Source organism: Oryctolagus cuniculus, chromosome 19, assembly GCF_051225735.1.
Source record: "Oryctolagus cuniculus isolate XC-2025 breed Fujian yellow rabbit chromosome 19, ASM5122573v1, whole genome shotgun sequence".
In the NCBI taxonomy this organism is placed as follows: Eukaryota; Metazoa; Chordata; class Mammalia; order Lagomorpha; family Leporidae; genus Oryctolagus; species Oryctolagus cuniculus.
The window spans coordinates 68,707,774-68,734,299 of record NC_142885.1 but is presented as its reverse complement, the minus strand read 5'-3'; the positions used below and the strand labels follow the sequence as shown (position 1 = coordinate 68,734,299).

The 26,526-nt window shown below is 64.4% G+C and overlaps 2 protein-coding genes across 10 annotated transcripts; one reads left to right on the top strand and one right to left on the bottom strand.

Moving 5' to 3' along the window:
* Window positions 1-388: 388 nt before the first annotated feature.
* GLIS2 (GLIS family zinc finger 2) lies at window positions 389-18,796 on the top strand. Of its 2 annotated transcripts, none has more exons than XM_051836289.3 (7): window positions 389-621; window positions 12,936-13,175; window positions 13,845-14,017; window positions 14,310-14,471; window positions 14,551-14,684; window positions 14,770-14,888; window positions 16,222-18,796. In XM_051836289.3, exons 2-7 carry the CDS (start codon window positions 13,004-13,006, stop codon window positions 17,013-17,015), a joined length of 1,554 nt encoding a protein of 517 aa, XP_051692249.3. In that variant the 5' UTR covers window positions 389-621; window positions 12,936-13,003; the 3' UTR covers window positions 17,016-18,796. The 2 variants fall into 2 exon arrangements, with proteins under 2 accessions (XP_051692249.3, XP_051692248.1); XM_051836288.3 differs by having other exon boundaries at window positions 14,301-14,471.
* Window positions 18,797-19,200: 404 nt separating this feature from the next.
* On the bottom strand, window positions 19,201-26,526 carry PAM16 (presequence translocase associated motor 16). Of its 8 annotated transcripts, XM_089321405.1 has the most exons (8): window positions 26,372-26,458; window positions 24,584-24,784; window positions 23,969-24,043; window positions 21,365-21,536; window positions 20,992-21,076; window positions 20,096-20,232; window positions 19,790-19,855; window positions 19,201-19,354 (listed from the first exon to the last, which is right to left on the bottom strand). In XM_089321405.1, the coding sequence occupies exons 5-8, from the start codon at window positions 21,047-21,049 to the stop codon at window positions 19,268-19,270; spliced, it is 348 nt and encodes a 115-aa protein (XP_089177531.1). In that variant the 5' UTR covers window positions 21,050-21,076; window positions 21,365-21,536; window positions 23,969-24,043; window positions 24,584-24,784; window positions 26,372-26,458; the 3' UTR covers window positions 19,201-19,267. The 8 variants fall into 8 exon arrangements, with proteins under 8 accessions (XP_089177531.1, XP_089177530.1, XP_069920130.2 ...); XM_089321404.1 differs by lacking the exons at window positions 23,969-24,043; window positions 24,584-24,784 and having other exon boundaries at window positions 26,372-26,489; XM_070064029.2 differs by lacking the exons at window positions 21,365-21,536; window positions 24,584-24,784 and having other exon boundaries at window positions 26,372-26,485.

Genomic DNA, 26,526 nt, shown 5'->3' with positions numbered 1-26,526 from the left:
GCCGTGTCCTAGCGCTGCCCTCGGGCGGGGGGCGGGGCCGGGGGCGAGGATGGGGCCGAGCGGGACGCGCGCGGCGCGGCGGCGGTCCGGCGCCCCCTCGCGCCCGCCCTCGCGGTGCCCGCGCCACGCTCCCCGCCGCCGCGCCGCCCTCCTCCGCGCCCCTCCCCCGGCCCAGCGCCGGGCGCCCGGCCGCCCCCTCCCCCGACGCGTACGGCCCCGCCTGGCAGCTGGCGCCCCGGGCCTGGGGCTGCGGCGGCGAGCGGGGTTTGCTGGGAGGGGCGGGAGCGAGCGAGCGGGCGGGCGCGGGCGGGAGGGAGGCCGCCCCCCGCGCCCCTCCTCCTCGCCTCCGCCGCGGCCCCTCCTCCCGCCGCCGGCCTCCTCCCTCCTCCCTCCCTCGCTAAGACATCCCCGCACGGCCCGGCCGCCGCGGCCACCTTCCCTGCCCGAGCTGCAGATGTGGCGGCGCGGCCGGGCGCCGGGCGGCCGTGCCAGGGCAGCCCGCGCCGCGTGAGCCTCGCGCCCCGGCCCCCGCCCGCCCCAGCCGCTCCCCGCTCGTCCCCCCCCGCCGACCCCCGACCGCCGGAGCCCGCAGCCGGGAGCCCCGCCGCCCCCGCCGCCGAGGTAGGAAGCCCCCGGCGTCGCGCCCTGGGCACGGGGACCGGGCGGGGGGCGCCTGTCGCGCTCTCGGGGGCCGCGGGGCCCGAGGGTCGCCCCCGTCGTCGCCGTCCGCGCCTCGCCCCGGGCCATTGTGAGCCCCCGCCGAGGCCCCTGCGCGCTCGCTCGCTCGCTCGCTCGCGCGCTCCCTCCCTCGCCGGCTCCCTGGCCGCCCTCGGTCTCCCGGTCTTTCTCCTCCCTCCCTGCCCGCCCTCTGTCCGGAGGCCGGGCGCAAACTTCAGCGGGGAAGTTGGGCGACCGCGGCGGGGGCGACTGCGAGGGGAGAGGGGGCCACTCGGAGCCTGGGCACCAAGTTGGCCGGGGCCGCGGGGCAGCCGCACCTCGCCTCGGCTGCACCCGGCTGTTTCCAGCAGAGGATCGGAAAGGTGTCTTTTTCTCTTCCCCTTGTCTGGGAAGGTCTCCCTCCCGCCGCTCCTGCGAACCCTGGCCCTTCCCTGGGCCCCAGGAGGGGCATCCCTGGGGGCTGGGACCAGCGGTCGGAGTCCCATCCAGCACTTGTACCCCGCCCCTGCCCTCGGGCTGGAGGCCAGAGGGGGGCTTGGCTGGGTGAGCAGGGCAGGGGTATCCAAATGCCTGAGGGCGGGTCTGGAGCTGGGGAGGAGGGGGTGAGGCAGGTGCATCCCCCGGGAGGGAGAGGCCTGTGCCTGCTTCCCGCTGGCCCCCTGGAATGGGGCTGGAATCCAGTCTGGCACCTGGAGGCCTTGGCACCCTGCCCTGCCCAGCAGGGTACTCAGGCCACAGCAGGGCAGCGTGCCGCCTTTCTGCCCATCCAGGAGGGGCCCGCCCAGCCTGGCCAGAGGGTGGCCGGGAAGCTCTGGTTGCAGGGAGCTGCCCAGCCCTGCCCTGGGGCCTGGGGAGCTGGAAGGGATACTGGGAGGAGCCCTGGGCCCCCAGCCATCAACCCTGGATCCTGGCTCTGTAGGGAACGCTGGACACCGAGAGGGCAGCCAGGCCAGCCGGGGACCTGGCCAAGGCCTGGGCTCCCGTGGGTCTTGGTCTGGGCCTGGGATAGTGGCCGAGCGGCCATCCAGGGCGGCTGGCACTCTGGGTAGCAGTCGGTCATCCTGTGTGTGCTGGCCTCCTGGAGGGATGGCAGCCCCCCAGGCTCGGGATGGGGGAAACGCCCCGGCCCACTCCTTCCCTGCCCTGCTGTGCAGTGCCACAGTGCCACAGCTGTCCCAGCCCAGCCCACTGCCCCACCCCCACCCCGTGACCTTGGAGCCCTCCCCCTCTGCTCCTCTTTCTCTCCTCTGGGCCCAGGAGGGGCCTCCCAGCTGGCTGTGGTCCTCACAGGGGGAGAGGCTGCACCTGGGCCCCCCAGGACACCCCTCCAGAGCTCCAGCCCAGCCCTTTCCACACCCCTCCCCAGTTCAACTTGGCCCTGCCTGCAGCTAGCCAAGCTGTGCCGGCAGGGTAGGACATTGTTTTGGGGGCTGGGGGTAAGGACCCCTTGGAAGCAGCCCTGTTTTCCTTAGCCTCCTCCCCTCCCCCTCCTTTCCGGCGCTGCCATTAGCTCTGACCCTCTGACCCCCCATGCCTGCTGGCCCTTCCCTGTCTGTGACCTTTCACCTTCGGTGTTAAATCCCTCCAGCTGGGGCTGTTCGGCCCCTGAGTGACCCTGGCCCAGGCCCCCCGGGGGGCCTCTTTCTGCTGCTGGCTCTCAGGGACACCTGCCAGTCCCCTCCCTCACCCATGGGAAGAGGGTACCCTGGAAGCCAGACAGTGAGTCAACGCATTCCCAGGCACCACTGCTTTTGGGGATTTGCTAGGGCCAGGCCACAGCCTGGAGGGCGAGTGGGAAAGCCCCTGGCTTGGGAGGCAGGCGTGGTGGGTTCAGGTCTCCAATCTCCTATCAGTTCCCGGATCCTTCCCTTTCGGGGCCTCAGTTTCCCTGTCTGTAAAGCCGCCGGGTCAGACCAGGTGAACATCCTGGGCTGCAGATTTCAGGAGAAGCTGGGGGTGTGGGGGCTTGAGATGGGGCCGGGGAGGGAAGTCCACCGAAAGCCAACTCTCAATTATCCGTGGGTGGAGCCGCTATGAATAACTGGATGCCACAGACATCTCAAAACCTCATTTTAAACAATTGTGTGAACCGCGTTCCCCCAAAGCTTTTGTCTGAGAAGCCCAGCTGTGAAGGAGCAGCCACAGCCATTTCTTCTGCCTGGCTCCCTTCGCGGGGAGCGGAGGGCCAGAGTGCGACCCTTGGGGCCTGGAGGGAGGCCTGGACCCACCTCTGCCGCCCCCTCACCCTCCTTCCCTTCCCTGGCCTGGCCTTGGCCCCTGGCGAGGGAGCGTCTTCTCCCCACCTAATCCGCCCGGGGTCGGGCTGCGGTGTGGACGGAAGAATGCTTTCCTGGCGACATTTTCCCATATGCATTTCCATCCACCCCACTGGACTCGCAGGGGGCCTAAATTTCCCTCTTGGGCGTGGGGGCCTGGGCAGGCACTGGACAGAGGTTGGGGCAGTCCCAGGATTTGGGGGGGGGGGTGGCAGCAGCTGTGGCTGGGGGACCAGATGTTGGAACCTGGGCCTACAGCAGAGCTCTCTGGGAGGCCAGCTGGGGGCTTCTGGGACCCTGCTTCTGCCCCTCCTGCCCAGATACCTCGTAGGTTCCTGCCTCCCAGGGGAGGCCGAAGAGGCACCTCCCCCAGTGGGAAAGTGGGATTCCAGAGGAGAGGCCCTGAGCTGGGGGAAGTGGTCCAGGCAGAGGAGGAGGAAGGCGCCCCAGAGTCCCCCTCCACTGGGGTCGCGATGGTTATTTCATATTTCACAGCACGTGCCCGAGGCTAGTGGGGGCCTCTGGGCGGTACTCCTCCCCAGGTCAGTACCCCTGGGAAAGGGGCCTGGGGGGCACCCGTGGTCGGCAGGGCTGTGTCTGAGACCCTCTCTCGCCTGGGGATGGGGGCTCGGGGACCAGCCAGAAAGATGCAGCTCTCCCTCCTCTGCCTGATTCCTCCACTCGGGGGGCTGTGAGGTCCTCAGGGATGGGCTGAGGCCCCAGTCTGTGCCTGGGGACACCAGGGCCCCCGTGGCTTCTTGCCCGGGGGGTGGGGTCACAGCTGCTGCCCCAGTGGTTTCTGGAGTGGCTGCCCGGCCCCACCCTGGTGGATTCTGATTCAGGTGTGGCCAGGGGCAGGGACTCCACAGGCACCTCTGTGCTTTGCTGATGGCTAGGGCTGGGCCACTGCCTCCGTACAGGGCAGGGACCTGCTGCTGCTGGTGGCTGCTAGACCCAGGCCTCTGTCCCAGGTGGCTGGGGCAGTGCAGTGGGCCCGGGGCTGGAGCAGCATGGAGAGCCCTGGAAGAATCCAGCTGACCCCAATGCCTTCATTGGCGTGGTGACTTCGCAGGCGCCCACACCTCTGCCTGACAAGTGAGGGAACTGAGGCTCCCGGTGGCGCAGGGCGGGGCCTGGCCATGGCTGGGGAGCCTGGTGGCCAGTTCCCGGGCTGGGATTAGCAGGGGCCCTGCTCTGGGGCTGCCAGAGGTTCTGCTTGCAGGTCTGTTCTCACCCTCCAGGGGTGGTGGGAGGGGAAGTCTGGCCCAGGTCCTCAAGGGGCCCCCTCCCCCTCCCTCACAGTGGGTCCCTGGGGAGTCGCAAAGGCCTGACCTAGGTGACCCTTCTCCCTGCCACCCCGGGGGGCCTCTCCCTCCAAGTGTCCCCAAGGCTTGGCTCTGGCCTTCCAGGGCTCCCACAGCTGGGATGCAGGATTCTGGTTGGCTGATGGCTGGACTGGGGGGGTGCCTTGGGGTGTGGAGATGGGAAGTGAGTCCAGCTGGGGGGGGGGCTTGCCCCTGCCCCAGACGCCCTCACTGGGGGGCGGGCAGAGGGAGGCTGAGACTCTCCCAGGCGTCACTCGCTGGGCCGCCCTTTGTCTCTGCTGCCTCTGGGAGCCAGGTCGCGCCCCCTGCGGGGAGGGGTCTGCCTGAGTGTGGGACTGCATGTGCTGTGCGCTCCAGCTTTGGCAGATGGCTGCCGGGGGTGGGGTGGGTGGGCTCAGACCCAGCCCCCGGCCCCCTCCTCCAGTCATGGCCAAGGGCGGTTGGGAAGGCAGCAGAGGCCCCGGGAGACCTAAGCCCCCTCCTTCTCCCCACCCCCGCCCACGGCTGGGAGCCTGCAGGAGAGCGGCCTGCCCCTCACCCGGTCTCGGCCAGGCCAGGCGTGAGGCTGTCAGGGGCGGGTGGAGGGAGTCGAGGCTGTGAGATTTGGGGGCTCTCAGGGTCAGGAAGGGACAGAAAGGACCTGGAGCCCAGGGCTGGCTGGCCCTGGCCCCTAAAAGGTCAGTTTAACCCAGGACCCCCGCCCTGCACCGGGCAGACGCGTCTGGAGGGAGCGCCTCTCCCCCGCCCCCCACGCCGGTCTGGCTGGCAAGTCCCAGCCTGCCTGCGCCCGGCTTCCCCCAGCTCTGCCTCCGTCCAGAGACCCTGGGCCCCTCCCCCACGCTTCCCGCAGACTGACCCCAAGCTTTGCGTCCCCTCCTGCCTTCCCCCCCAGTGCTGCCGGCCTCCGCCTACCGGCTCCAGGCTCCAAGTGGTCACCCTCATGGTTCTGAGGACGGTGGGCCTTCAGGGCTTGCAGCAGGCCAAGCCTGGCAGGGTGCTCCCTTTTGGAAGGGGGAGGACGTGGGGTGTGGGGGGAGTGGATTGGAAACTGCCCGGCTCCTGGGCTCTCTCTGCTACCCAGAGTGGGACTGCAGCCGTCCGTGGGAGGGTGGGCAGTGCGAGGTGAAGCCGGGAAGCTGAGTCCGTGGGGTTGTCCCAGCTGACTGGGTGGTCTCTACCAGCCCCTACCCACGTCCAGGTCTGTCCTGGGATCCCTTGGCCCCAGGCAGGGAGGAAGAGACAGCCGAGTTGGGACCACGATGAGCTTCTGTCCTTGACCTTGGTAAACCACCTCCACCTCGTCTCCACTACCTGTGCACCTCGGCTGGGGGCAGGCGGGCACTCGTTCATCGCCAAACCTCCTCTCCCAAGCAGCAGGTGCACTGGAAGGGGGTGGTTGGTGTTTGAGCTCCAGTTCCGCTCCTCTCACGATGGGGAAACTGAGGCCCGGGGCCTCGCCCTGCATCAAGTTGGATCACATCTGGTTTTCTGACTCTGAGTCCCAAGGACTTCCCACTCTGGTGGGAGCGATGGGTTTAGGCCAAGGGCTGTGGGAAAGGGGCAGTGAACTGTTGGTGAGGTCAGTGGGCTCAGGGGAACCTGCTGCCAGAACACCAGGCCTGGGGGAGACACCAGGGCGCTGGCACAGCTGCTCCTCAGTGGGCTTCGCCGAGGCATTCACAATGTGTGAGTGAGGACCTGGACCCCGGGCGGCTGCTGGGCCATGCGCGCTGCCTTCAGCCGTGTGGGGACGGAGGCAGGTCCTTGTGTAGGGGCTGGGTAGAGCCCTCTGCCAGAGGCAGAGGCCAGGGAGTTCATCAGGGAAGACTTGCTGGAGGAGGAGGCAGGACTATGGGGACCTGGGAGACTGTGAAGCTGGAGCCAGCACCTGAGAGGTGTCAGGTTCTGCAGAGACGAGGATCCTGAGAGAGGAAGATGCCCGGGGACAGGAGACCCTGCAGGAGGGGCAGGCGGTGCTGTCTGTGCAGAACCCTTCGTGGCTCCCTAGTGCCCGCCGGGCTCATCCCAGCCTCCCTGCTGCGGCTCTTCCTTTCCCGCCTCCTCCTCCACTGAGTGACAGGCAGACTCGCTGCTTTCGGGGGGCTGCATGGTGGGAGCTCAGAGTGGGTGACAAGAGTCTGTGCCCCTCCGGCCGGCGCCGCGGCTCACTAGGCTAATCCTCCGCCTTGCGGCGCCGGCACACCGGGTTCTAGTCCCGGTCGGGGCGCCGGATTCTGTCCCGGTTGCCCCTCTTCCAGGCCAGCCCTCTGCTGTGGCCCAGGAGTGCAGTGGAGGATGGCCCAGGTGCTTGGGCCCTGCACCCCATGGGAGACCAGGAAAAGCACCTGGCTCCTGGCTCCTGCCATCGGATCAGCGCGGTGCGCCGGCCGCAGCGCGCCGGCCGCGGCGGCCATTGGAGGGTGAACCAACGGCAAAGGAAGACCTTTCTCTCTGTCTCTCTCTCTCACTGTCCACTCTGCCTGTCAAAAAAAAAAAAAAAAAAAAAAAAAAAAAAAAGAGTCTGTGCCCCTCCAAGCACTGTGCCCTTGTCAGGGCCCCCAGCTGGGAAGTGGGGAGGCATGCTGGCCGGTCCCAGCCACAGGGACCCCTGAGCTCCCTCTGCCCCTGACCCCGGCCACGTGGCTGCCTCAGGTCTGCACTGTCTTCCAGGCCTTGCTCCCTCTGACTGCCCCGTGGGCCCCCCAGAGCACAGTGGAGGGCCAGGTCCTGGAATGCGGGGCTGTGTGATCCAATCGGATAAATGAGGCGGTGAGGACAGGGCAGAGTCCAGAGCCTGCTTCACCTGCTCCTGCCTGCACTTGGCAGGTGCCTGCCCCAGGGCGGGGGTGGGGGGCCATAGGCATGGGCCCCCTGGGATGTGGCAGGCGCCTGTGGGTCCACCTGCAGCCAGGCTTGGTTTGGGAAGCTCAGTGGTGCCTGGGCCTTGTGTCCAGTCTGTTCCCGACACTGGGGCAGGGCGTCCCTTCATGTCCCGGGTGTGCTGTGTTTGAGCGCAGGTGTGACACCTATGCCCACCTGTATGTCTGGAGGCGCTTGGGTGCCCATCCGTGTCCTTGGGGACACTGGCTCATGCGTGTGCTGGCCCCGGAGAGCTCTGTGAGTGGCCAGCCCTGCCTGTGTCTCAGCCTTGCTGGGTGTGTGTCCCTGTCTGGCTCCCCCAGTGCCGGCCCCTCCCAGGGATTTGGGCGGCCTGGGCCCGCCCTCCTGTCTCCCCCCTCCCCAGCCCAGGCGGGCGTGGGGGCTGCTTGGCGGGCTTGCCTCTGGCTGCGGCCCAGGTGCAGGCAGTGCTCGCGGCCCCACGCACCCCCCCAGCTGGGCAGACGGCAAAATACCAGACATAGTTGTGCAAAGGTGGCTGCAGGCGGGAGGCAGCAGGGGGTGGGGGCCGTCCGTGGGGGCCCTGAGCCACCAGGACAGGGGAGGCCTCCGTGCCAGGTGGGGCCCTGCAGCTGGCCGATCCGTGTGCTGGGCCCCCCAGGTGCTGCCTCGCCCTCCCTGGAGTGCCTCTGCTGGGGCATCTGGAGCCGGGACTGGGGAGGGCCGAGGGGGGAGCCAGCCTCCAGCCCCCAGCTTCAGCTCTTCCTGAACTATCCGGGTGACCTTGGCAGGCCCAAGTGACTGTGCGGGCACTCCCAGCCCCAGACCGGAAGTGAGAATACCAGTTGTTGTCATCTCCTGTGTGGTGTTTCCATGAGGAAACTCAAGGGACAGTGGGGTGGCCTGGCTCTGGGTGGCTCTGGGGCTCCCGGTGTGAGGCGCCCTCAGGTGCTGCTGCTGCGGGTGGGGGGAGGGGGAGGCTTTGGCTTTCTCCCAGGCCCCCAAGGCAGAGCAGAGTTCAGCCCTGGCTGGGTCAGCTGGGGGCCCTCAGGTTCCCACCAGGCAGGCCCGCCCTCCCAGGGGACCTGGGGGTGCTGGCTGGGTGCCCATCTTGGGATGGGGTGGGGCATCTGCTGAGCCAGTGGGTCCCAGGGAAGGCGCCCCCCAGGCTGTTCCAGGAAATGCTGTCTGCTCTGGCTCCTCTCCTGGGACCCCTGGGCCCAGGCCTCAGGACCAGCCCCTCCCTGGCCTGGGAGGCGGCCCCTCTTGCTGCAGTGGGCTCTGGAAGGTGACCAGGCCTGCTGTGGTCACGCCGCAGGACAGCCGAGGCTGGAGGCTCCGCTGTTCGGGGTGGACTGTGGCATCTGTCGGGGAAGGCCAGACCCCCACTCAGCCTTCCTCAGAGCTGCAGACGGGCCGACGTCCGGGCACTGGGCAGTCGTGACGACCCAAGCGGCACCTTTTATTGCAAGTGCCTACTGTGCGCCAGCACTGTTCCAGGCGCTGAGTGCTGCACTGAGCTTTCTCCTCCCCAGGAGCCCCTGGCGTGGAGGGGCACTGCTGGTGTTACCCCGTTTTAGGAGCGAGGCGGGGAGGCAGCTTGCCCAGGTTGCTTGGGCAGGAAGCAGCGGAGCCAGGTTGGGGCCCCAGGAGGTCTGACCTATATTTGGAGCGCTGTTGCCCGGTCAGGAAGGGGCATCTGGGACAAGGCCTGTCTGGGGCCCCCAGCAGGCCCTGCCGCTGCCCTCCAGCCCCCGCTCCTGGGCGGCCAGGGAGGGTGGGGCTCTTGGCCAGAGCGGGGAGCCTCGCGGTTCCCAGGAATGCCGGGTTGTGGGGCCGTTTGCCTTGGCAGCTCTCTGCCCTCAGCTCTCCAAGCCTCCTGGTGGGCCCCACCCGGTCGGCCCCTCCAGCGCCCACCCACTGCCGGCACCCCCGCCCCTCCCAGCTCTGCCCCTTGTCCACACAAGCCCCTGGACCAGGCCCGAGCCTTTTTGTCTCTCCCCGTGACCATAGGCACAGGAGGGGCTGATGCAGCCAGCTCTGCCACAGACAAGCTGTGACCCTGGACGGGTTACCGAGTCCCCTGAGCCTCAGTTTTTACATCTGTAAAATGGCCGTGAATTGCACCTGCCTCAGCAGGTGCTGGCATGTTGCCGAACCACACGGCTGGCTGTGGGCGCTGTCATTCTGATATTGGTGCATGGCTCCAGGCCTGGGCTTGCCACCCCCTTGTGCAGGCACCTCCTCCTCCAGCCCTCAGTCTCCCCACCTGCAAGACCAGAGTGCTCAAGTGCCGGGCCCAGTCTCCAGAGCCAGGGCAGCCTCACAGCAGGCCTTGTCCGATGGGACAGGGGTTCAGGGACCTGCTCCCCGGACTTCTGGGAGGCACATCTTGGGCTGACCAAAGGACAGTTTCAGGCCCTCGCATGACCCCACACTGCTGTGGGGTGTGCAGCCCGCTCCTGCAGACGGCCTGTCCTCTCAGCGAGCCCCAGGGCGGGCATGCACAGTGGGAACCTGCCCTGTGCCCCACCCACACCCACACAGGCACCCCCCAGGCTCAGGGCCAGCCAGCCGCTGGCACCAGAGCAAAATTCCATCTGCTTGGCTCCCCCCCCCCCCCCCGTAGCCTGGTGACCTTGAGCCTCAGTTTCCCAGAGTGGCACACAGGGGTGTGGACCATGGGCAGGGTGGTGCCCAAGGGACTGAACCTGGCTGTCTGGGGTAGGACCCACCCCCAGCCAGCGGTCCTGGGCCTCAGTTCCCTGGAGCTTGCAGGCCCTGGCCGCTGCCCTCCAGTCACCAGGGTGGAATGGAGGCTGGCTTCACCTGTGCCGCCTACCTGACCGGGGATGGGGGGCCAAGCGTGGTGAGCAGGGGCTCCTCCGTGCGCTGCAGCTGGGCCGGCGGGTGGCGCACAAAGGCAGCTATTGTCTGGTCCGGCCGTGGGGGGCCTAAACGGCCCACCCTCCTGTTACCAGCCCCCTCCCCGCGCACCAAGCCGGGGTAAGGGAGGGCTCGCCATCCCGGTGGTCCCGCGCTGCCGCCACCGCTTCCTCCCGCGCGCCTCACTCTAATTAGTTCCTTTTGCCGCCTCCCCGCCTGGCCCGTGGGGACGCGCCTGGGGTCGCCGGTGGCACCTCCGCGGCACGCCGTGCAGACGTCTGGGAAACTGAGGCCCGGGGTTCCGCACGCCCTGACCTCACGCTGCACCCTGCGAGCGCCCGCGGGTGCGCGCCCCGGGAGCGTGGGTGCGCGGCTGCTGCCCTGAGCGAGGCAGGTGGCCACCTCGTCCTTGGGATCACGTCCCCTCCCTGGTCGTGGGCACTGAACCGGTTGGGGGCGTGGCGGGCCCCTGGAGGTGCCGGCAGCGCCCGGTCCTGTCCTCCTCTGGGCTTCCGAGGCTTTTAGGCGGTGGGAACCCGCTCTCGCCTGCCCCCTTCACCCGACTGGGAACAAAGAGCAGAGCGAGCCCAGAGCTGGCTGCTGCGGGCTGCAGGTGGGGGGTGGGGACACCTTGAGGTTGGCCAAGGTCGGAGCCAGAGTGGGGTCACAGGCCCCCTGGGGGCCCCTGCCCCGGGGAGGAAGAATTCTGGGTGGGGCCGGCCTGGGGTGGAGGTACTGGGAGGTGTGGACTATGGGGCGGCTCCTTCCTCCTTTCCCAGGAGAGGGAGGCGGCGCCCAGGCTGGGCCCTGGCTTTGGCTTCCACAGCCAGGAGCCCTCCCTGGACAGAGCCCAGGGGGGCAGGAAGTAGGGGTGGGGCGGTGTCCCTGGGGGCTGCGCCTTCTGATCAAGGCGAGTGCTGGAGCCCCTGCTGCTTGGGGCACTGAGCTGGGCCTCGGCTCCCAGGACAGGCTCCTTCCCTGGTCCTCCCTAGCTCTAGGGGTGGCCGTGTCCCCTGCAGGTCTTCCACCAGCCCCCTCTAGTCTGGGAAGTGGATGGCAGTGCCATCCTGCCCTTGTGGTCCCCTCTCCGGCTGTGGGGAGGCCTGTGGCCCTGGGCCAGCGGAGGGACCAGGCCACCAGCCCTTCCTGGCTCCTGAATTCTTAATCAGCATAAATATTTACTTCCTTCCTCCCCTCCCAGGCTCCCAGCACAGAGCAGCTTCAGGGAGGTTGGACTGGGCCTGTGTCTAAAAATAAACAGGTGGAAGGACAGGCAGACAGACAGACATGAGGGGGGCGGGGGTCAGGCAGAGGGCAGCCCAGGCCCATCCATCACGCCGCTCGCCCACCTGCCAGCTGTGTGGCTGGGAGCATCTGGTACAGGCAAGGCTTGGCTGAGGAGCACATCCTAACAGAGGTGACAGCTCCGAGTGGGACAAGGTGCAGACCCACGCTCTGACGGGCACACCCATCCCAGGGCTGGCGACTCCGTGCTAGCCTGTGGCTGGGCCCCCTGGGATGGATTCCCGGATGCAGAGGGGCTGGGTGTGTGTGGGGAGGGGGGGGGACTGTCTTCCTGGTGTGCGGAAAGCCTTCGCAGAAGTCAGTGTGATCAGGAAATGAACCTGCCAAGGAGCCGGCCCCGGGGGAGGATTCCTTGGAGAGTGTCGTCAGGTGGCTGTGTACCCATGGGCCGCACAGGCCACCAGGCAGACCCAAGGGCGAGGAGCAGCGAATGGTTTGATCATGGGCTGGTTCTATACATCCTTTTGGATTAGGGGTGAGAACTCTGATATGGTGGCCGGTGCCGCGGCTCACTAGGCCTGGGGTGCTGGTACCCCGGGTTCTAGTCCCGGTTGGGGCGCCGGATTCTGTCCCGGTTGCCCCTCTTCCAGGCCAGCTCTCTGCTGTGGCCCGGGAAGGCAGTGGAGGATGGCCCAGGTCCTTGGGCCCTGCACCCCATGGGAGACCAGGAGAAGCACCTGGCTCCTGGCTTTGGATCAGCGTAACACGCCTGCCATAGCGGCCATTTGGGGGGGTGAACCAATGGAAGGAAGACCTTTCTCTCTGTCTCTCTCACTAACTATGCATGTCAAAAAAATAAAACAAAACTCGGATATGGTGACTGGCATAGGCTTCCACAGCAGGTGGATTTCAAGGTGCACGAGTCACCTCCACGAGGGTACAGGCAGCGCTGCTGCGGTAGCGACGTCTGAGCTCAGAATGCAGTTAACCTTGTTCTTGGGTCAGTGGATGCTGGTATTTCATTGATGTAAAGAAAACGACACCAGTGAGATTCTAGGAAAATTACGGTGAAAATTAGGACGCGCGAACTTACAATAAAAGAATATCACCAATAAAAAGTGACATCTGAGCTTGTCATTGACCACCAGAGCGGCTCTGCCCTTCCTGCCCCAGGTTGGCCTGGCTGGCCCACAGTCCCCAGCTGCCCCCTGGTGGCAGCCCAGGGCCCTGAGGCTCCTGGGAGCTGGGTGATGCTGTTCCCAGACCCTCGGGCTCTGCACAGTGGGCCTGGTTCAGTGGAGAGAGCTGCAGCTGCCTACCAGCAGCCATGAGCACGTGTAAGGGGCGCTCTGCCGCCAGCCGCCAAGGAGCCCTCCCGGACTCCAGGGAGGACGCCGTTGCTCCCCTGGCCTGCTCCTGTCTGGGCTGACCAAGCCTGTGTTCCAGGCACGACTGCTGGGACTTGGCTAGCAAGGTCCTGAGAGGCCATCTGGCGGCTCGGTGACTTGAGGCGGTGTTGCTAAAGCTCAAAGACTCAGAAGTGGGTGTGGAACCTCCGGGTGGGTAGCTGGTGCTCTCTTCCCGTGATGGCTGCTGGCCAGGCCACTCGGAGCTCTCCCAGCCTGGAAGACAGCCTCCCGCTGCCCTGCTGCGCCCAGGGCGTAGCACAGCCGCTGTTCTTCCACAGGTTCCTGCTGCCTGCCGCCTGCCGCCTGCCACCTCCCGCGCCGCCAGCCCCCCCCCCCCCCCATCGCCATGCACTCCTTGGACGAGCCGCTCGACCTGAAGCTGAGCATCACCAAGCTCCGGGCGGCGAGAGAGAAGCGGGAGAGGACGCTGGGTGCAGCCCGGCAGCGTGCTCTGCACAGAGAGCTCGGCCTGGTGGATGACAGCCCCACGCCGGGCTCGCCGGGCTCCCCACCCTCAGGTACTGTGCTGGCCAGGGCAGGGGGACACAGCCGTGAACGAACCATGGCGGCAGAAGAGCGACCAAGGTGTGTGCGCGCGGGGAGCAAGCTCCTGCGTTCTTGGAGAGCTGCCCACACCTTTGTCATTCTCTGCCCAGACTTTATCCTGGGAGGGAGCAGGGAGCCGGGGCCTGCCCAGTTCACAGCCAGCTCGCAAGCCTCTGGGAGGACCTGGCAAGGGGAAGCGGGGACCCAGTAGTAGTCGTGAGGTCCAGGGCTTCAAGGTGCAGTGATCGACCCAGGTGGGGGACTGGTGAACTGGGGACTGAGCCAGCAGGTGCTTCCAGGGGCTGCCCGGTACTCAGGCGTGGTGTTCACCCTTGCTGCCCCTCCCAAAACCTGGACTCAGCACATCCTGAGGCTCTTTAAACAGCCAGCCCACTCGCTGTATAGAAGGGAGCACTGAGCCAGGAAGGGATCCTAGAAAAGTACACGGGTTCCCACCTTCCCGTGTGATGGGGTGCCAGGAACCCTGGGTTCAAGTTCCTGTCCCGTTATTTGCTGTGCCAGACCACTCCCACCTATACAGTGGCTACTTCCCACTTCCTGTCTGCCCCAGCGTCACAGTAAGGATGCAGACACGGGAGGATCCCACCTGCCAGGACCCCTGAATTGTGCCTCTCCCCTAGGCTTCCTGCTGAACCCCAAGTTCCCTGAGAAGGTGGAGGGGCGCTTTTCAGCAGCCCCCCTGGTAGACCTCAGCTTGTCACCGCCATCCGGGCTGGACTCCCCCAATGGTAGCACCTCACTGTCCCCTGAGCGCCAGGGCAACGGAGACCTGCCTGCAGTGCCCACAGCCCCGGTAAGCAAAGAACTGGTATTGTCTCCTGGGGCAGCTCCAGACAGTGGGAACCTGCTTCCTCGCTGTTCTGGAAGCTCCCTCCAGGTGCTGGGGCCTCCCCACGGCCCTCGGATGCCTCCTTCCTATCAGGGAGACCCCAGGTGTGGCACTGAGGGCCTGCCCCCCGCCCAGTCGTAATTCCTTCTGTGTGCAAGGACCCAGATGAGGTCTCATGCGCAGTAGGGGCGGCCCGGGGAGGGGTCCCTTCTCGCCAAGCAGGACAGTGACCCAGTCTCACCCCCAGGACTTCCAGCGCTGTTTGGACGGTGTCCCCAGCTCCTTCCACTTCTTCCTGCCCCTGGGCTCTGGGGGCGCCCTGCACCTGCCTGCATCCTCCTTCCTCAGCTCCCCCAAGGACAAGTGCCTCTCGCCAGAGCTGCCCCTGCCTAAGCAGCTGGTGTGTCGCTGGGCCAAGGTGAGTGGGGACGGGAGGAGTGGAGCGAGGGCCAGGGCAGGCACCCCACCCTGGCTGAGAACCCTCCCCGGCCCCGCAGTGTAACCAGCTCTTTGAGTTCCTGCAAGACCTGGTGGACCATGTCAACGACCACCATGTCAAACCCGAGAAGGACGCCGGGTACTGCTGCCACTGGGAGGGCTGTGCCCGCCACGGCCGAGGCTTCAACGCCAGGTGAGGGGGACGGCGAGGAGCGGGGGGGGGGGTGGGGGGCAGGGGTGTCGGGTTGCTGAGCCTGTGCCCCCCCCGCCCTGAGCAGGTACAAGATGCTCATCCACATCCGCACGCACACCAACGAGAAGCCGCACCGCTGCCCCACCTGCAACAAGAGCTTCTCCCGCCTCGAGAACCTCAAGATCCACAACCGGTCCCACACCGGTGAGAGGCCGGCCGCGCGGGGCTTGGGCCCGGGTGGCGGAGGGCGGCCTAGGCAAGGCCAGGGCCTGCCGGAGGGACAAGTCAGTGTTCACGGCCCTTTTCCGAAAGCCGCCTGCAGGGGGAGGCCTTGCCCCTGGGCTTGGTTCCTCACCTCTGCCCGTGCCCAAGTAGAGCCAGCCCTGGCCAGGGAAGCCACTGACCTAATGTTAAATTGCCCAATCACTGCATTATTTTTATTTTTTTTTTTATTTTTATTTTTTGACAGGCAGAGTGGACAGTGAGAGAGAGAGACAGAGAGAAAGGTCTTCCTTTGCCGTTGGTTCACCCTCCAATGGCCGCCGCGGCTGGCGCGCTGCGGCCAGCGCACCGCGCTGATCCGATGGCAGGAGCCAGGAGCCAGGTGCTTTTCCTGGTCTCCCATGGGGTGCAGGGCCCAAGCACCTGGGCCATCCTCCACTGCACTCCCTGGCCACAGCAGAGGGCTGGACTGGAAGAGGGGCAACCGGGACAGAATCCGGCGCCCCGACCGGGACTAGAACCCGGTGTGCCGGCGCCGCAAGGCGGAGGATTAGCCTAGTGAGCCACGGCGCCGGCCTAGCCTAATCACTGCATTAAAAAGAACAAAACAAATGTGACGACGTTAGTTGTAATAATATATTTCATTGAACTTGTTATACTCAAAGTCATCATTTCAATATTTAAAAAAATTCAGTGAGACGCTGACAGTCATTTCACACAGGTGTTTGGAATCAGCCGTGTGTCCTGGGCCTGCCTCCTTCCGCACAACTCCAGCTGTGCTTCCCCGCCTCAGTGGGAGGGCGGTTGGCACAAGGGCAACGCTCACCACGGGCCAGGCCCCTGCGAGGGCTTTGTTAATTATATGAGGATATTTCAAAAAATTCATGCAAAATGGAATCAAAAGATGCTTAATGTGGTGCAAAACAGTTTTGAAATCTTTTCATAATATGCATTTTTTCATGAAGTTTTTGAAGGATCCTCATATGCATGGGTTTCAAATTTTTTTGCAATTCCAATTCCGTGAACCTTGGGCAGTGCCTTCGTGTAGTCTCCAAGGCCACCCACTGCGTGCTGACGTTCACAGGAGCCTGAGAGGACAGTGAGGACACGGCAGAGCTGGGATCGCCCCGGCTCTGTGCTCAGCTGCTGTGCCCCTGGGCCCCACGCTTGGGACTACCTGTCTCCCTCCCATGCCCTCGACCAAACTGGCCAGTCCAGGCTCTGAGGGAGCTCCGACCTGTCCAGCAGGTGGGTACATGGGGAGACATGGGAGGGAAAGACCCTCACGCTACCCGCCTTGCCTGTCCACCCGCAGGTGAGAAGCCCTACGTGTGCCCCTACGAGGGTTGCAACAAGCGTTACTCCAACTCCAGTGACCGCTTCAAGCACACGCGCACCCACTACGTGGACAAGCCCTACTACTGCAAGATGCCCGGCTGCCATAAGCGCTACACGGACCCCAGCTCGCTGCGCAAGCACATCAAGGCCCACGGCCACTTCGTGTCCCACGAGCAGCAAGAGCTCCTTCAGCTGCGTCCTACCCCAAAACCTCCACTGCCTGCCCCCGACGGCGGCCCCTACGTCAGTGGGGCCCAGATCATCATCCCCAACCCTGCCGCCCTCTTTGGAGGCCCCAGCTTGCCCGGCCTGCCCCTGCCCCTGGCCCCCGGCCCCCTCGACCTCAGTGCCCTGGCCTGTGGTAATGGTGGGGGGGGTGGGACTGGAGGGGGCATAGGTCCTGGGCTGCCGGGTCCTGTCCTGCCCCTCAACCTGGCCAAGAACCCGCTGCTGCCCTCGCCCTTTGGGGCTGGCGGACTGGGCCTGCCTGTGGTCTCCCTCCTCGCTGGCTCCGCTGGCGGCAAGGCTGAGGGGGAGAGAGGGCGTGGGTCAGCGCCCTCGAGGGCCCTGGAGGGCCGCAAGACACCCCTGGAAAGGACGGAGAGCAGCCGCTCCCGGCCAAGCCCCGACGGACTCCCTCTGCTGCCGGGCACCGTGCTGGACCTGTCCACGGGCGTCAACTCGGCAGCCAGCAGCCCCGAGGCGCTAACCCCTGGCTGGGTGGTCATCCCGCCGGGCTCCGTGCTGCTCAAGCCGGCAGTGGTGAACTGAGCGCCCTGGCCAGCAGTGCCCGCCTCGACGAACAGAAACCCTCTGTGAAGTAGCAATAATGTCCTTGGCCGGGCTTGCTTGGCTGTACTCCTGGGCAGCCCCAGCCCGGGCAGCAAGGATGGTGCTAGGTCACTGCTGGCTCCCCGGCTCCCGGGTGAGGACTCGGACCTGCCGTCCAGTGAGAGCTGTGCTCTTGGGTGCTGAGGCCTCGCTCACCTCTGCCCTACAGCCTTGGCGAGGCCCGCCCATCCCCCACCAGACCCCGTTCCCCTTCAGCCTCCCACCCTGGTGCCTCTCACCCAGTGGCCAACCTGGACGGGTCGCCCCTCTCCCCGCCTCGCTCACCTGCCAGCTACAGGGTGCAGAGACCGCTGGCTGCCCCCGTCCCAGCAGTGGGGGTGTCTGCCCTCCCTGTTGGTGCCCCACCCCCTCCTGCCTAGGCTCATCCAGCCCTGGCCCTGGAGGCTCTTTGGACCCCTTCCCTCTGGAGGGACAGCAATAGACGCAGGCCCTGCCAAGCCACAGGAAGCAGCTCTGTTCTGCCCGCCCCTTGACAAGGCGCCTCCCAGCTTGCTCAGAGAAGGGAGGCCTGCTCTGCCCGCTCTGCTAGGTGCCCTCATCCCTCGCCTCATCCCCATGACAGCACTGCCCGAGGGGTCGTCCCCTCTCTGGGCTGGACAGCATTCTCCAACAGGAGAGCTGAGCATCCACTTGCCCCTGCCCCTGGAGCCTCCTCCCTCTACTTCCTGGGCACCTGGGGGTGTGGAAAGCAAGGAGGGAGCCCTGAGCTGGAGAGGTCCCACGTCCAGCCCCAGGAGGTAGGAGGTGGCTTCAGACCTGGGGCCACCAAGTCACAGCATCCGGGGGAGCTCTGGAGGCCATGGACTGAAGGTGCTGGACAGGCCTGGGGCTGAAAGAGCCCGGATTTGTGACAGGGTGTTCCCTGGCTTCTCCTTTCCCCCTTTCTTAGAGGTGTCTCTCCCCTGACCCCCTTTGCCCAGCTGGTTCCCCCCAAGATCTGTATTTCTCAGAGAGCCCAGGGCTGCTATGAGAGTAAGCTAAGGACGCTGGAGATCCATGTACCCCACAGCCCACTGCCTGGCCTGAAAACGGCCCTGTCTCCCCACCTGGCAGTGGGGCACCCTGGCCTCAGGGCCTGCCCTCTCACTAAGGCCACAGGATGGCTAAGCCCTGCTGTCTCCCCACTGGCAGAGCAAAGGAGCTGCCACTAGCAGCAGGTCCCCCCCCCCCCCGACTGCCCTTCTGTCCCAGAGGGGTCACCCTGACCCGGCCCACCCTGCTGTTGGGCTCAGACCCCAGCCCTGACAGGCCCGGCTGTGCTGGCTCTGCCCCTTGAAGGGGCCGTGAGCAAGGTAGGAGGGAGCTGGTCTCCTTTCTTTGGCCCCCACCCAGGACCCAAAGCACCCCACCCATTAGGGCCCCAGGCCTTATGTCCCCGGCTGGGGGGCCGTGGGTTTGAGAGCAGAGGAGGGGGCACTGGACAGTGGCATTAGCTCGGCACGTGACTCCGCATAGACCAGGCTTACGAGGGCCGGTGTACTCTTTGTCGTCGTCAGTTTGTTGTTGCACATTCCAGGATATCAGTATTTTAACAGGTTCTAAGTGCCTTTCTATTGTAGCTTATGTTTTTCCTCCTCTTGGCTCCATTGCTGTTAGCATAGAGTTTAAAAAAAAAAAAGAGATAAGCTAATGACTATAACAATATATTCCTCCACGTCAGAGGAGTTTATAAAGAAACAATAAAAGTGAGTTGCAAGGACGCTCCCAGTGTCTGACAGCCACCTGACACTGCACCCTCACCACCACCCTGTGCAGGTGTGACTGCAGGACCGAGCATCCCGGAGCCAGGTCCTTGTCCTGCCACACTGCCTGCCGTGGCTCAGGGATAGGCACACACTGGCGCACAGGAGGGGGGCTGGGGTAGCTCTGAGGCCTGAGGGGAGGGCGAGGGCAGAGCCCAGGAAGGTGACCGAGAGCAGGGGTCTGGCAGGACACCATGGCGGGGAGCTGGTGCTAGCCCACCCAGTATGTGGCAGACCCGGGCCAGGCTGGCTGCTAGTCCCCAAGCTCACGTCCCCAGACACCTCTGGGCTGTCAAAGGCCACTGCTTGCACAGAAGGAAAAGCGAGCTGCCTGCTGGACTCTGGATGCAGCACACAAGAACCACAGGACAGACGTTTATTACCCAACTATAAATTAGAGGTGGTGGGGCGGTGCAGGGAGTCGAGCCGTCACGTTTTGGGTGCCTGCCCTCTCTCTCTGTCCTCCTGGGCCTGGATCCTGAGCTCCTCATCCAGGCGCTCCTTCGCACGCACCACCTGGGGGCAGGAGGTCACAGGTGATTGGGCTAGTGGCCGAGCCTCTCCCTTGGCCCCTGCCTGATTCCCCGAGGAGCTGTGGGATACAACCGCCTCCCCCAGCAGCACCCCAGGGTGGAAGCGATGGTCCAAGGAGGGGCCGAGCCTGGGTGTTTGCAGGTCTGCGGCCACAGCAGCAGGACTGACCCCTCACCAGCTGGTGTTCCTGTTCCTTCCAAGTCCTAACTGTTGCGGGGCCACTGTGTGGGGACACGGCCCCATGGGCCCTGTGGGGCTGAGGCAGGCAGAGGGTACCAGCCTAGGGGTCCTCTTTGAGGTTGGGGTGCACCCATCCACCAAGCCTTTAACTGCCAGCTCCCCTGATGGAAACAAGGGACTCCAAGTGTGGAGAGGAGGTCTAAGGCCCTCCCTGCTCCCAAAGCAAAGAGCACTCACCTTGGACTGCAGGTAGAAGGAGCCGCCCACGGACTTGTCATTCACCTTAAACAGGTGCTCGTAGTTCTGCAGAGGAGCGGAGGGAAGAGGGGTCACGGCCTGCATGGGTGGGGAAGCTGAGACAGCTCTGAGGACAAGCTAAAGGGCTTGACGTCTGTCCCCACGCCACCTGCTACGCCGTGCAAAGCAGGAGCACAGACGTGTGCAGCTGCCAGGCCACAGGTGCAACACCAAGCAACCGTGGCTCTGCCAGAAGCTCTGCCCTAAGCCCACCCTCACCTCCCAGGAGCCGGCCTGGTGACCCACCTTCTGGATCTCCTCAGGGCTCAGCTTGGAGACGTTGAGGATCTGCTGCGCCTCCTGGAGACTCAGGCCCGAGAGGCTGGAAGCAGCTGCAGACTGGTGGCCGGCGCGGCCCCGGGCGTCGGCTGCTGCCCGGCTGGCTGTGTGGACACGTGGGCGATGGCTCAGCCTGTGGCAGCCCAGGGCTGCCCCCGGGACTTCCAAGTGGGTGGCTCACCCCTGCCAGGTGGCATGGGGCAACAGACAGAGCACTGGTGGCCAGGAAGCTCTCTTCTCCAGAAGTGGGCTTTTTGGGGGAATGGGGCAGGAAGTGAGGACAGACACAGCTCACAGGTTCCTGGACCCGTCTAGACCACAGGATGACCCTATCCTCTTCTCTCCCCTCCCCCACTCCAGGGGCACAGCCAAGTAGGGCACTTCAGGCTACTATGGGGACCCGACCCAGAGAAGCTGTGGCAGGGAGAGGTGGTGACAGTGCTGCTGGGATCTGGCTGCCCACCCAGTACCCTGACCTCCAGGGCAGGCTGCCCTGCATGACCTCTTCCTTCAAACACCCTACAGCCAGGCGCTGCACGCTTTCTCCTCCGGGGTCGAACAGCACCTACCCTAGGCTGTGCAGCTGCTTAGGCTGTGTTGGGTTTACTCAACTGTCTCGAAAGTGGAGTGTGGATGCGGCAGCGTCCCGAATGCGTAGGGGGCTGGGCAGGCCATCTGCTGACCGCTCCTAGAGGCTCATGCTAAGCAGGTTCAGTGAAGACAAAGTTCTCCCTCCCACGCAGAAGGGCACAGAGGCCTGTGTTGTCCCAGACTAACCGAGCTGCAGAACCCCAGCTGGGAGCAGGGGTCCCCACATTCCACAGGGAAACCCAACATGGGCAGAAGCACCCCAATGCGCTTACCTGCAAATTCCTGCCGCAGGGCCCGTGCAAAGGCCTTGCCCACCACCTGGGCGCCCATCACAATGATCTGGGCCAGGTACTTGGCCTGCGGGCAGAACAGGCACCTGGTCAGGCTTTCTCATGGCAGCAGAGGGGGACCCTGGAGAAAGCTGCATGAGGTGGCTTTAGATACTTGTCAGAGACGCCAGAGGCAGGCCAGACACCCCATACCTCCCTGGCCTTTGAGAAAGGAGCCAAGGCAACATGGCTGCAGGGGGTGGAGGCCGCTGGTTTCAGGAAGAAACGCTGCGGCCTGGGAGCCAGACACGGGGCCTGCCGCCAACTCACTCTGCACCGGAGCTAACGGCGGCTCCTCCATGCTTCTGAAACTGACCTCTGTTACGCCTGTCGGGATCAGATCCACCCAGGTTCTCAACGACTATCGAACTCCTGTGACAGTCACTCGGTGGGGCCAGTTCACGCACCAGCACCACCTGTGGCACCACTGTGCCTCCTGAGCACCGGTTCCCAGCTGCTTCTCTTCTGATCAGCTCCCCACCAACGTGCTGGGAAAGGAGCGGCAGACAGCTCAGGATCTTGGGACCCTGCCACCCCCGTGGGAATCCAGATGGAGTTCCTGGCTCCTGGCTTTAGGCTGGCCCAACTCCTGGCTGTTGTAGCCCTTTGGGGAGGGAACCAGCAGACAGAAGATCTCTTTAACTGCCTTTTTTAAGCATTCTTTTCATTGCCTTTGCTTCTTTTGCCATTGGTTCACCCCCCCCAATGGCCGCCGCGGCCGGCGCACCGCGCTAATCCGAAGGCAGAAGCCAGGTGCTTCTCCTGGTCTCCCATGCAGGTGCAGGGCACAAGCACTTGGGCCATCCTCCACTGCACTCTCGGGCCACAGCAGAGAGCTGGCCTGGAAGAGGGGCAACCGGGACAGAATCCGGCACCCTCACCAGGACTAGAACCCGGGATGCCGGCGCCACATGTGGAGGATTAGCCTAGTGAGCCGCGGTGCCGGCCCTTTTTTCTTTCTTTTTTAAAAAATATTTATTTATATACTTAAAGGCAGAGTCACAGAGAGGCAGAGAGAGAGAGAGACAGAGATGTTTTCCATCCATTGGCTCACTCTCCAAATGGCCACAACAGCTGGAGCTGAGCTGATCCGAAGCCAGGAGCCAGGATCTTCTTCCCAGTCTCCCACGTGGGTACAGGGGCCCAAGGACTTGGACCATCTTCTACTGTTTTCCCAGGTCATAGCAGAGAGCTGGATCAGAAGTGGAGCAGCCGGGACTCGAACGGGCGCCCATACAGGATGCAGGCACTGCAGGTGGTGGCTTCCCAGCTACACCATGACGCCGGCCCTCAACTTTGCCCTTCAAATAAGTGAATTTTTAAAGTCATGCAGGAACTACTTAGAGCAAAGCAGTTTCCACCTTCAAGGAGCTGAAAGCCCAATAGGAGGGCATTCAGACACACACTCTAAGGACCAAACACTTCAGAGTAGGGCAGCCCCATCTGCTCAGGGCTGGCCACTGCTCACGGTGCTCCACCCAGCACTGACTGCAGATACACAGCCTCTGAGCCCTGCACTGAGGGAGCTCACAAGCAGAGGGGCGCGGTTACACACACCCTAAGGCTGTGGGTTCCAGGAGCTGGCACCAGAGGGACACCTCGGGAACAAGCGAGCACTGCCGCCCCGCGGGATCCAGAGCCGAGCAAGCCCAGCGAGGGGCTCCACAGACTCCACTGGACTCTAGACTCCAGAACCGGCCTCTGGCGTCCAAGGACCTAGCGTCCCTAACAGGCGGGATGTGACCACAGGCCTGTAAGGGAATGCATACAGAAGTGGGTTTGGAGTTCACAAGTTAGGTGGACATTTCACTGCAGAAAGCCAAGCCCGGGTGGCAGGGGCGAGGAACAGCCGCGGCTCTGGCTCACGGGTGCGGGTGTGTGTGTATCTCATCTGACCCTGCTCTTCTTGCCTAAAGCCACTGCTACAGGGGACAGGCGGCTCTGAGGTCGAGCGCTGATGGCCGGCAGGTCATGGCATCCAGGCCTCAGAGGCCGCCTCCCACGGCTGCCTCATTCTCTGCCACCACGGCCCATCACATGGCCTTGTATCACTGTTTTACTTTTCTGACAAGGCCAATGACTGATGCTCCACACAATGCATGCTGGGAACTGAAGCTTGGGGGCTGGCTTTGTGGTGCAGCAGGTAAAGCTACCGCCTGCAATGCCGGCATCCCATATGGGCGCTGGTTCCAGTCCCTGCTGCCCCACTGCTGATCCGGCTCCCTGCTAACGGCCTAGGAAAGCAGCCGAAGATGGCTCAGGTGCGTGGGCCCCTGACAACCCAGTGGGAGACCTGGAAGCAGCTCTTGGCTTCAGCCTGGCCCAGCATTGGCTGTTGTAGGCATCTGAGCAAAGAATCAGCGGATAGAAGGCCTCTCTTTCTGTCTCTCTAACTCTTCCAAATAAGTAAATAAATCTTTAAAACAAAAAACAGACCTTGGGTCAGTGTTATGGTGCAGTGGTTTAAGCCTCCACCTGCAATGCCTTAAAGGACCCAGTTCAAGTCCCAGCTGCTCCACTTCTCGTCCAGTTCCCTGCTAATGGCTTGGAAAAGCGGCGGAAGATGGCCCAAGTGCTTATGCCCCTGAACCCATGTGGGAGACCTGGAAGAAGCTCCTGACCCTGGCCATGGAGGCCATTTGGGGAGTGAACCAGCGGACAGAAGACCTCCCTGTTTCTCCCTCTCTCTCAGTAACTCCCTTTTTCAAATAAGTAAATAAATCTTGATAGATACATAGAGAACTGAGACTACAGAGATAGGACCTGGACAGGGGTCTAGGTTTCTAGCTTCATCTTGGCCCAGCCCTGACTACTGTGGGCCTTTGGGAAATGAACCAGTGGGTGGGAGATCTCTCCATCTCTTTTCCTATCACTCTGCCAAATAAGATAAAAAAAAAAAAAAAAAATACTGAGCACCTACAGCTAGGCTGCATGCCAAGCACCGTCCAGGCATCATCCCAGGCAGTCCTTGTTACAGCCCCTTTCTGGCCTCGGCCTACAGGAGAGGAAACTGCAATCAGGGCTGAGGACTTGCCCAGGTTCACACAGCTGGCACGTGCGCACAGGTGGTCCCAGAGCCTGCCACGGTGCCCGCCATGCTGCCCCCCTTGAGAGACAAGACAGCTCCCACAGGGACCTTGGAGGCCCAGGAGGCCACCTGGGCAGCTCCCTTGACCACCGGGATAGTGTAGGGAGCCTGGCGCCCCACCCTGGGACAGCTGGAACCGCAGGTCACCGTGCCACGGGGCAGAGGGGGAAAAGGACACCTTTCATCCACTGTTCACTCTGTAGATCCTACAACAGTTGGGCTGGGCCAGGCCAGGGTCAGAAGGCTGGAACTCCATGCAGGTCTCCTGCGTGGGTGGCACGGACGGGCCAAGTAACTGGGCCATCAGCTGCTGCTCTCCCAGCATCAGCAGGAAGCTGGACTGGCAGCAGAGGAGCTGGGACTCAAACCCACACTCCAGTGAGAGCTGCAGATGCCCACGCAGCGACTGAAACTGCTGTGCCACAACGTCCCCCCGGGTTCACTTACTGCTATTCTTCACGTCACAAACGAGGCAACGGCCAGACAGTGCGGAGGGTTCTGATGAGGCCCTCTGATTCCCTGGGGCGCGGGGAAGCCAAGACGTCCACCGGAACCAGAGTCTCGGCTCGGCAATTCTGGGCAGGTGACTCAGCCTCGGAACCTCAGTTTTCTCTGGAGAGAACACCCTCCTCACAGAAGACTTGGGCCCTCAGAAGTGGACAGGAAGACAGCGACGGCTGCCGTGCTTCGGGCTAGAAGGCGCCCATCAAACCCTCCCAGCACCATCTCTGGGCCTCACCATGCTCAGAGCAGGTTCCTGGGAGCCGAGCTTCGCCAGTGCAGCGACCACGGATAATCAAAGCCAGCAGCTGAAATCCCTCGCACAAGGCCCCAAAGCACCCCACAGTCCACTGACACTTAGGCCTGAAGGTCCCAGCAAGAGAAACCAGCCCACGTGGCATCCACCTTCAGGTCTAGCTAGCTAGTGAGCACCGGTCAGGGCCGTGGGGCTCCGACTCTGGGCCCCACAAAGGGCACCACGGATGCTTCCTCCTCTGGGAGTGAAGCCATGAGGTCGGGAAAAGGGCCACGGACAAAGCAGGGGTGGGCTGCACTCGGGAACGTGGCTTATTGTGCGGCAAGCACGTCCAAGTGGGTCACCTGCCCAGAATTGCCGAGCGGAGACTCCAGTTCCGGTGGACGTCACCCTCGCCGCTTCCCCGCGCCCCAGGGAATCAGAGGGCCTCCATCAGAACCGATGTGGGGCAGAAGCTCCAAGGAGCCAGCTTCCAGACCCTGCCTGCCACGCTCCCAGCCCTCGGGGTGGGGCAGGGACCACCACTCGAACACTTATCACACAGTATTCCCAGGACGGCGCTGGTGCAGCAGGTGCCCCAGACACATCTGAATCAATGTGGCTGAGGATCGACACTTAACCAGGCCACCCACAGCTCTGCTTTGGCCATAGCTCTATGCCCCTGGATAGGGTTTCCGAATGCCCCCTGACCCCGCCGCTGGGGGTCAGCCCCCTCCCCAGCTGGGGACTCCGGTTCCCTCTCCCCTAGACCCTCTAACCCTAGGTCGGCGCTCACACCTTACTCACCCTCAATATCCGCCCCCCTCCCACCTGTCGAAACTCAGGACTCAGCCCTCGCCCCGAGCCTTCCCAGGCCCCTACTCATCCCTCCCCACGCCTCTCTATGCGTTGTCACGTCGCCTTGTCCCGTGCACTCGCTGCTTTCTCCCCCCGCGCCATTCTGCTTGGCAGAGAGCGGGGCTCCCAGCTCAGCTGGGGCTCAGGCTGCGGCGGCGAACGCGCGCCCAGGACTGGCCCCCGACTCCGTGGGACCTGAGCTTCAGGCTGCTAATCCGTAAGACGGCAACGCCAGCAGCAGGACTCCGAAGAAGCCGCTGAGACTTCTCCACGGGCCGCCGCGTCCTCCCGCCCCACCTGCGCGGCGGCCGCGTGGGGAACGGACAGAACCGGCGCTCCAGCGCCCACCGGCCCGTGCCCCGGCTCTCGGCGCCCACGGCGCCCACACTTCTCGGTGTCTCGGGGCCCACTTCAGGTCTCCCACGTCCTTGGAAAAGCCACCTTCCCGACGGGGACAACACCGACGTCGCAGGACCCCAGGGCCCCGTGCCCACGGGTCTTCCCGCCACTTCCCCTGGACTCCCCGACCCTGCTTCCGGCCGGGCACACGACATCCACGGCGGTCGCACAGCCTGGAGCCCGCAGCCTGTGTCTCCCTCCCAGGCCCGCGCTCGGGCGCCCCTCCGCGCGTAGCGCCTCACCATGGCGGCCGCTCTGAGGCAGGGGCGCCGCTGCTGGCTTCCTGCCCCGGGGCCAAAGGTCAAAGGCGGCTAGAGAACGCGTGCGCGAGGCCGCTCTGAGCATGCGCGCTGCTCGGCCGGGGCGGGGCGCCGGCGGTGACGTAGCTGAGGGGCGG

Bases quoted from the DNA above. Each gene is read 5' to 3' on its own strand.
- GLIS2 (XM_051836288.3), top strand. From the start codon at position 13,004: ATGCACTCCTTGGACGAGCCGCTCGACCTGAAGCTGAGCATCACCAAG. The intron at 13,176-13,844 runs GTACTGTGCTGG...CCTCTCCCCTAG, and splicing joins GCCGGGCTCCCCACCCTCAG to GCTTCCTGCTGAACCCCAAG. The intron at 14,018-14,300 runs GTAAGCAAAGAA...TCTCACCCCCAG, and splicing joins CTGCAGTGCCCACAGCCCCG to GACTTCCAGCGCTGTTTGGA.
- PAM16 (XM_089321401.1), bottom strand. From the start codon at position 26,474: ATGCTCAGAGCGGCCTCGCGCACGCGTTCTCTAGCCGCCTTTGACCTT. The intron at 21,077-26,258 runs GTCGGGGAGTCC...TTCTGCCCGCAG, and splicing joins TGTGCCCGGCCGGAAGCAGG to GCCAAGTACCTGGCCCAGAT. The intron at 19,856-20,095 runs GTGGGTCACCAG...GCTCCTCTGCAG, and splicing joins GCCCTGAGGAGATCCAGAAG to AACTACGAGCACCTGTTTAA.